At 41.8% G+C, this 9782-nt stretch overlaps 1 protein-coding gene across 6 annotated transcripts in view; it reads right to left on the reverse strand.

Annotated features, from left to right (window-relative positions):
- The window catches only part of TRPS1 (transcriptional repressor GATA binding 1), a 369634-nt gene extending 360985 nt beyond the window's left edge, over positions 1-8649 (reverse strand). For 2 of the 6 annotated variants that reach the window (XM_040354872.1, XM_040354869.1), the window contains exon 1: positions 8236-8649. Coding sequence is in view for 2 of the 6 variants with exons in the window: in XM_040354868.1 (XP_040210802.1) it covers positions 2091-2097 (7 nt within the window). In the remaining 4 variants the exon portion in view is untranslated. Of the gene's footprint in view, positions 1-207; positions 1646-1828; positions 2774-8235 lie in introns of those variants that run through there. The other 4 variants (XM_040354868.1, XM_040354870.1, XM_040354871.1 and 1 more) reach the window with 3 other exon arrangements.
- Positions 8650-9782: the final 1133 nt, after the last annotated feature.

Below are 9782 nucleotides of genomic sequence, written 5' to 3' on the forward strand. Positions count from 1 at the left end.
ACAAGCCACTAACTTTTCAACACTTTGCAACTGTTCAAACACTCAGCATAAAAAAAGGAGCTGTGTATTTACTCCTAACAATCTCACACAGGAACACAAACTACACCAAGGCCTAATCACTCATTTGAATATAATATTTACTTTACCAACACACTCGATTATGTTACATCACAGATATAAAAAAAAAAAAAGATAAAGCACACGTACCCAGAGGTACAGAGCATTCATTCTGGCGATCTGCTAATTCAGAACCCTTTTCAATGTCTCCTCCATTATCAGCATAAAAAGAATAAAAGGGATTAAGAATAGAGAGTAATGACTCATTTCAAATCGTGTGCAGAAAGGCAAATTCTTCCAGGCTGCATGGGAGCAAGAAAGAAAAAAATCCACCCAGATCAAACAAAAAATAAAACTGAAAAACATAACATATAACCTCAAATACATAAATGAATGTTGTAGCCTGGCCTTTCATTCAAAAAATAAAAAGCACCTACAAAAAAAAAAAGTCACAAGTATTTATACTTCATAGCCTGGCCATTCATTTAAAAAAAAAAAAAACACCCACAAAAAATAAAAATAACTTATGTTCTCAAACTTCAGTGCCTAGCCATTCATTTAAAAAAAATGAAAAAAAAAAAAAAATAACAGAAGTCACAAGCACTTATGGTCCCAAACTTCATAGCCTGGCCAATCATTTAAAAAATAAAAAAAGCACCCAAAAAAATTAAATAAAGTCACGAGCACTTATGGTCCCAAACTTAATAGCCTGGCCAATCATTTAAAATGATAAAAAAAGCACCACAAAAAAAAGGAAACAAACAAATAAACAAAAAAAAAAAGAAAACAAAGTCACGAGTACTTCTGATCCCAACTTTATAGTCTGGCCAATCATTTAAAAAGATAAAAAAAAATCACACAAAAACAAAAAACAAAGTCAAAGTCAGATCCCAAGTCAAAATCAGATCCCAAACTTCATAGCCTGGACAACCATTTGAAAAAAAAAAAAAAAAACCCAAAAAATTTAAATAAAGTCACAGGCACTTATGATCCCAAACGTCTTAGCTTAGCCGTTCATTTAAATAAAAAAATAAAGTAAAAATAAATAAATAACAAGTCACAAGCACTTATGAGCCCAAATTTCATAGTCTGGACAATCATTTAAAAGTACACAAAAAACAAACAAACACAAAACAAAAAACAAAGTCACAAGCACTTGTGATCCCAACAGTCATAGCCTGGTCATACATATAAAATAATAATAAAAAATAAAAACACCTAAAAAAAAAAGTCACAAGTACTTATGATCCCAAACTTCATAACTTGACTAATCATGTAAAAAATAAAAAAGCACAAAATAAATAAATAAACTAAGTCACAAGCACTTATGATCCTTTACTTCATTGCCTGGCCAATCATTTAAAAAATATAAAAGCACAAAAAAACAAAACAAACACACAAGCACCTATGATCCCAAACTTCATAGCCTGGCCAATCATTTAAAAAATAAAAAAACACAAAAAATGAATAAAAAACAAAACAAAAAACAAAGTCACAAGCACTTATGATCCTAAACGTCATTGCCTGGCCAATCATTTAAAAAATACAAAAGCACAACAAGTAAAACAAAAAACAAAGTCACAAGCACCTATGATCCCCAACTTCATAGCCTGGCCAATCATTTAAAAAATAAAAAAACACAAAAAATAAATAAAAAACAAAACAAAAAACAAAGTCACAAGCACTTATGATCCTAAACGTCATTGCCTGGCCAATCATTTCAAAAATACAAAAGCACAAAAAGTAAAACAAAAAACAAAGTCACAAGCACCTATGATCCTAAACTTCATTACCAGGCCAATCATTTAAAAAATACTAAAGTTACAAGCACCTTCGATCACAAACATCATAGCCTAGCCAATCATTAAAATAAAAAACACCTAACAAAGTCGCAAGAATTTTGAACTTTAATATTAACTTTAACTTTAATATAATTGATTAATTGGGAGAAAAAAATGCAATAATATATATAAAAAACAACATAGCAAGCCCCCTCCCCCAGCATCAGTAAATAAAAAGTTTGTCAAACTTACTACTCATGATCGTTGTCCTTTGGTCACCTTAAATCCCATGATCACCACAAACGTATAACAACAAAACCTTTCCGACAACAAGTTCATCAATTTGTTATGTAAAAATTACAAAAAAAAGTAAAAATGTAAAAAAAAAAAAATCACATCCACCCTACGAATCTTCTCATGGTAAAGCAGTGAGGTGCTCCTTTAAGGAGTAAAAAAAATTTGACCTGGAAGTTACTCTAACCAAGCAACAACAAACAACAAAAAAAAAAAAAAAAGGCGAAAACAATAAAGTTTCCTTTCCTATTATCTCTTCCTGTGTGTGAACTTGACCCTCGTGGTGCAGACAGGGCTTCAACCAGATTGGACCAGGACAACAGGAGAAAGAGCCAGGGCTACCGGAGACTGAAGTAGCCAATTTCCAAGTCTCGTGCTTTTTGACCCACCATGAAAAAAAAAAAAAATTCTCCCATGCACGTGAAACGTGAGAGGGGATGTTTCACCCTCCTCTCTCCCTTGGTGCATTGAGAGAAAAAAAAAAAGGCACTTGTTTGGGTTCAGATCCCCCACGTTTATCACAGTCAAGACCATATGAAAAAGAGTTTCCAGGGGCACTATGCTGCTGAAGGCTAATTAATTACAACGCCGTCCCGGAGAATATCATTGCGTCAGATTTATTATTCAGATTTTTTTTCCTTTATTATATTAAAGCTTCTTTTATTTCTTTATTATTATTATTATTATTATTATTATTATTATTGTTATTATTTTTAACGTAAACAATATAACTGCACAACAATACATTTAATTTGTTGTTAAAAAACAGTTTGTTTTACTTTTTGTTTTATTTTTTTGTTTTTTATTTTATGTTATTTAAACAGATTGTAACAACTGAATGCAACAATGTCCAACAAAATAAAGAAAGAAACAGGTCCAGGGACAATAATCTGCAACAACTGGGACTATCCCTGCAGATCACAATCACTTCTAGGGACAGCGATTTTCAAAAAGCCAAGAATGTCCCTGGAAATCGAGAACACTTCCAGGGATAATAATATCTAGAGATGAAATCTACAGATGCTGGGATAGTCCCTGAAGATCAGAGTCACTTCCAGGGTCATCAGTCTTCAAAAAAAAGTCGCCACAGATCAAGCTCACTTCCAGGGACAATAAAGTAAATAAATTCACAGAAGCAGGGCAACTTTTAGGGAGGTCCAGAGACAAAATCTTGGGACTGTTGCTATAGATCGAGATCACTTCTAGGGACACTAAAGTAAATAGATTCACAGAAACCGGGACTGTCCCTGCAGTCTATGGTCTATGGACAAAACTTGGGACTGTTGCTAAAGATCAAGATCACTTCCAGGGACAATAAAGTAAATAAATTCACAGAAGCAGGGCAACTTTTAGGGAGGTCCAGGGACAAAATCTTGGGACTGTTGCTATAGATCGAGATCACTTCTAGGGACAATAAAGTAAATAGATTCACAGAAGCCGGGACTGTCCCTGCAAATCAGGGCCACTTTTGGGGACAACCAGGCCAATGGACAAAACTTGGGACTGTTGCTAAAGTTTAAGATCACTTCCAGGGACAATAAAGTAAATAAATTCACAGAAGCAGGGCAACTTTTAGGGAGGTCCAGGGACAAAATCCTGGGACTGTTGCTATAGATCGAGATAACTTCTTGGGATAATTAGGTAAATAGATTCACAGAAGCCGGGACTGTCCCTGCATGACAGGGCCACCTTTAGGGACAACCAGGTCTATGGACAAAACTTGGGACTGTTGCTAAAGATCAAGATCACTTCCAGGGACAATAAAGTAAATAAATTCACAGAAGCAGGGCAACTTTTAGGGAGGTCCAGAGACAAAATCTTGGGACTGTTGCTATTGATCGAGATAACTTCTTGGGACAATTAAGTAAATAGATTCACAGAAGCCGGGACTGTCCCTGCATGGCATGGCCACTTTTAGGGACAACCAGGTCTATGGACAAAACTTGGGACTGTTGTTAAAGATCAAGATAACTTCCAGGGACAATAAAGTAAATAAATTCACAGAAGCAGGGCAACTTTTAGGGAGGTCCAGAGACAAAATCTTGGGACTGTTGCTATAGATCGAGATCACTTCTAGGTACAATAAAGTAAATCGATTCACAGAAGCTGGGACTGTCCCTGCATGGTAGGGCCACTTTTAGGGACAACCAGGTCAATGGACAAAACTTGGGACTGTTGCTAAGGATCAAGATCACTTCTAGGGACAATAAAGTAACTAAATCCACAGAATCCGGCACAGTCCTTGCAAATCATAACCACTTTTAGGGAAAAAAAGGTCCATAGACAAAACCTGGGACTGTTTCTGAAGATAAAGATCACTTTTAAGGACAATAAAGTTTAGGTGTGAAATCTGCAGATCAGGGTCACTTCCAAGGTTCGGGGACAAAATTTGGGACAGTTCCTGCAGATCAAGAGCCACTTTCAGGGACAACAGTCTTCAAAAAAGTTGGGACTGTACCTCCAGATTGTGATCACTTCTAGGGACAATGAAGTAAATAATAAATCTGACGACGCCAGGACAGCCCCTGCAAAGCAGGATCACGTTTAGGGTCAATAAGTTCCAGGGACAAATCCCTGCAGACCAAGAGCCACTTTCCTCTTCAAAAAAAAGCTGGGACTGTTCCTTCAGGTCAACATCACTTCCAGGGACAATGAAGTAAATAATAAATCTGCAGAAGCCAGGCCAGTATCTACAGATCAAAGGTCACTTCCAGTCCCTGCAGATCAAGGGACACTTTTAGGGACAGCAATTTTCAGAAACAATCTGGGACTTTCTCTAAATGTCAAGATTGCTTCCATGGACAGTAAAGTCCAAGGATGAAATCTGAAGCACCTGGGACAGTCCTTTTCACTTTCAGGGACCACAGCTACACAAATCTGGGATAGTTCCTGCAGATCAAGGAACACTTTTAGGGACAGCAGTCTCCAAAAGAGTTGGGACAGTATCTACATATCAAGACAATATAGTCCTTGGACAATATAGTCCAGGGATGAAAAATGCTGAAGTCAGGCCTGACTGTACAGTCCCCACAGTCCCCACAGATCAGGGACAATAAAGTAAATAATGAATCTGTAGTAGACAGGCCAGTCTCTACAGATCAGGGACCACTTCCAGTGACAACAAGGTGCAGGGACAGAATCTGGGACAATCTCTCTAGAGATCAGGGCACGAGGGTCCATGGATGTACTGAGGGACAGTCCCTGCAGATCAAGATCGCTTCCTGGGGCAACAAAAGTTGATAACAACTCTGCAGTAGCCGGGACAGTCTCTACAGATCCGGGACCACTTCTTGTGAAAATATGGTCCAGGGACAAAACCCGAGACAGTCCCTTCAGATCAAGGGACACTTTTAGGCACACTTAGGGACTGTCCCTACTGATCATTCAGAACAAATAAAAAAATTAATCTGCAGTAGCCAGGGCAGTCTCTAGACATCAGGGACCACTTCCAGTGACATGAGAGTCCATGGATGTATTAAGGGACAGTCCCTGGTCCCTGTAGATCAGGGAACAGCAATCTTTAAAAAAGCTAAGACTGTTCCTACAGACCAGATATAATAAAGTAAATAATAATTCTGAAATAGCCAGGTCAGCCTCTAGAGACCTGGGGCCACTTCAAGTGACAATGAGGACCATGGAAATCTTGTAGGACAGTCCATGCAGATCAGGGGACACTTTTTGGGACAGCAATCTTCAAAGAAACTAGGACTGTCCCCATAAAGTCAATAATAGCAGTAGCCGGGCCAGTCTCTAGAGATCAGGGGCCCCTTCCAGTGACATGAGGGAACATGGACTTACTGAGAGACAGTCCCTGCAGATCAGGGGATGCTTCCAATCAAGGGACAAAATCTGCAGTAGCCGGGCCACTCTCTACAATTCAGGGACAACTTCCAGTGACAACAAGGACCAGGGACAGTCTCTGGAGATCAAATATCGCTTCCAGGGGCAATAAAGTCAATAATCATTCTGCAGTAGCCGGGCCACTCTATAGAGATTGGGGGCCGCTTCCAGTGACATGAGGGACCATGGACATGTTGTGGGACAGTCCCTGCAGATCAGGGGGCACTTTTGGAGACAGCAATCGTAAAAAAAAAAAAAAAAAAATAGGACCCTTCCTATCGAACCAGGGACAACAAAGTCAATAATAAATCTGAAGTAGCCAGGCCAGACTCTAGAGATCAGGGGCACCTTCCATTGACATGAGGGCCCATGGATGTACTGAGGGACAGTCCCTGCAGATCAGGGGACATTTTTAGGGACAGCAATCTTCAAAAAATCTGGGACAGTCTCTGGACATCAAAGATCACTTCCAGGGGCAATAAAGTGAAGGGGGCCCCTTCCAGTGACACAAGGGACCATGGACATGTTGTGGGACAGTGCCTGCAGATCAGGGGGCACTTTTTGAGACAGCAATCCTAAAAAAAAAAAACATAGGACCGTTCCTACCAAACCAGGGACAATAAAGTCAATAATAAATCTGCAGTAGCCAGACCTGAGGGTCCATGGATGTACTAAAGGAAGGTGCCTGCAGACCCTGCAGATCAAGATCACTTCCAGGGGCAATAAAGTCAATAATAAGTCTGCAGTAGCCGGGCCACTCTCTACAATTCAGGGGCCACTTCCAGTGACAACAAGGACCAGGGACAAAATCTGGGACAGTCTCTGGAGATCAAAGATCACTTCCAGGCGCAATAAAGTCAATAATAAGTCTGCAGTAGTCGGGCCACTCTCTACAATTCAGGGGCCACTTCCAGTGACAACAAGGACCAGGGACAAAATCTGGGACAGTCACTGGAGATCAAAGATCACTTCCAGGGGCAATAAAGTCAATAATAAAGTCCCTGCAGATCAGGGGGCACTTTTTAAGACAGCAATCTTAAAAAAAAAAAAAAAAAAAAGGACCGTTTCTACTGAACCAGGGACAACAAAGTCAATAATAAATCTGCAGTAGCCAGGCCAGACTCTAGAGATCAGGGGGCCCTTACAGTGACATGAGGGTCCATGGATGTACTGAGATCAGGGGACATTTTTAGGGACAGCAATGTTCAAAAACTCCGGTACAGTCCCTGCAGATCAAGATCACTTCCAGGGGCAAGAAAGTCAATAATAAATCTGCAGTAGCCAGGGTGGTCTCTACAGATCAGGGGGTCCCTTCCAGTGACATGGACATGTTGTGGGACAGTTCCTGCAGATCAGGGGGCACTTTTTGAGACAGCAATCTTAAAAAAAAAAAAAAAATAGGACCGTTCCTACCGAACCAGGGACAATGAAGTCAATAATAAATCTGCAGTAGCCGGGATGGTCTCTGCAGATCAGGGGGCCCCTTCCAGTGACATGAGGGACCATGCATGTATAGAGGGACAGTCTCTACAGATCAGGGGACACTTCCAGTGACATGAGGGACCATGCATGTACTAAGGGACAGTCCCTGCAGATCAGGGGCCCCCTACAGTGACATGAGGGTCCATGGATGTACTAAGGGACAGTCCCTGCAGATCAGGGGCCCCTTCCAGTGACATCAGGGTCCATGGATGTACTAAGGGACAGTCCCTGCAGATCAGGGGCCCCTTCCAGTGACATGAGGGTCCATGGATGTACTAAGGGACAGTCCCTGCGGATCAGGGGCCCCTTCCAGTGACATGAGGGTCCATGGATGTACTAAGGGACAGTCCCTGCAGATCAGGGGCCCCTTCCAGTGACATGAGGGTCCATGGATGTACTAAGGGACAGTTCCTGCAAATCAGGGGCCCCTTCCAGTGACATGAGGGTCCATGGATGTACTAAGGGACAGTCCCTGCAGATCAGGGGCCCCTTCCAGTGACATGAGGGTCCATGGATGTACTAAGGGACAGTCCCTGCAGATCAGGGGACACTTACAGGGACAGCAATCTTTAAAAACTCTGCTATAGTCCCTGCAGATCAACATCACTTCCAGGGGCAAATAAGTGGATAATAAATCTGCAGTAGCCGGGACAGTGTGCACAGATCAGGGGCCCCTTCCAGGACAGTCCCTGCAGATGAAGGGCCACTAGTCCAGACACACAGCAGACATGCAATCACAGAGTGGGACCCAGAGAGAGAATCCCCCCCCCCCCCCCCTTACCTGTTGATTGATGTGTAGCACCCTGCTGCTGATCAGTGTGGAGGATGGAGGGGCTCCGGGGTGATCCATGTACCGCTTCCTTGTAGGTTGCAGAGTTGATGTGTGATTATTGGGGGGGGGGGGGGTTTCCTGTTCCCCCCACTGTGTGTGTCTGAGTGCAGAGACAGGAACAAGGAGTGGGGGGCTCTGGGAGGAGGAGAGGAGGAGAAGGGGGGGGGAGAGATCTGGGGGGGAGATCTAATAGGAGATCCCTGGATCCCGGACACACCAGATCCCAGACGGATCAGCTCTTTATCAGCAAATGTTATCGCTTGTCAGGACCTCAGTCTGCGAGCATTACGTCAGATCCAACACACCAAACACTATTAATATCAAAGGAGCCTTAACCAGGGACAGGCGCCGCCCCCTCTGCACGGCTTAAAGGAGCACAACCCTTCTACAGACACAGGAGGAGGAGGAGGAGGAGGAGGAGGAGGGGAGAGCACGCTGCTCACAGACACCCCCCACCATACACTGTCTACTACATGCAACCTGTGCCACTCAGACACAAACTTTGTATCCGATCATCCACCCCGCACACATTTCACCTTGTATCCGATCTTCTTCTACACACTTCACACATTGTATCTGATCATCTACCCCGCACACTTCACACATTGTATCCGATCCTCTTCTACACACTTCTCGTATTGTATCTGATCATCTACCCCGCACACATCACACATTGTATCCGGTCTTCTACACACGTCCTACATTGTATCCGATCATCCACCCCGCACACACTTCACACATTGTATCCGATCCTCTTCTACACACTTCTCGTATTGTATCTGATCTTCTACACACGTCCTACATTGTATCCGATCATCCTCTACACACTTCTTACATTGTATCCGATCTGTGCAGAAGAACAATCCTATCTCTACACACTTGTTACATTGTATCCAATCAGAGATCAGATCTTCATCCCTTCCTCTACACATTGTCATCATCACAGCCAGCTTCCTGCCCTATCATCTCCACTCCTTCTTCCTCTCCTTCTTCTTATTCTCCTTCTTTTTCTTCTCATTCTTCTCCTTCTTCTTATTCTCCTTTTTCATATTCTCCTTCTTCTCTTTCTTCTTCTCCTTCTTTTTGTTCTCCTCCTTCTTCTTCTTCTTCTTCTTCTTCTTCTTCTTCTTCTTCTTCTTCTTCTTCTTCTTCTTCTTCTTCTTCTTCTTCTTCTTCTTCTTCTTCTTCTTCTTCTTCTTCTTCTTCTTCTTCTTCTTCTTCTTCTTCTTCTTCTTCTTCTTCTTCTTCTTCTTCTTCTTCTTCTTCTTCTTCTTCTTCTTCTTCTTCTTCTTCTTCTTCTTCTTCTTCTTCTTCTTCTTCTTCTTCTTCTTCTTCTTCTTCTTCTCTTCTTCTTCTTCTTTTTCTTCTTCTTCTTCTTCTTCTTCTTCTTCTTCTTCTTCTTCTTCTTCTTCTTCTTCTTCTTCTTCTTCTTCTTCTTCTTCCATAGTTACATAGTTAGTCAGGTTGAAAAAAGACACAAGTCCATCCAGTTCAAC

This window comes from Rana temporaria, chromosome 5, assembly GCF_905171775.1.
Source record: "Rana temporaria chromosome 5, aRanTem1.1, whole genome shotgun sequence".
In the NCBI taxonomy this organism is placed as follows: domain Eukaryota; kingdom Metazoa; phylum Chordata; class Amphibia; order Anura; family Ranidae; genus Rana; species Rana temporaria.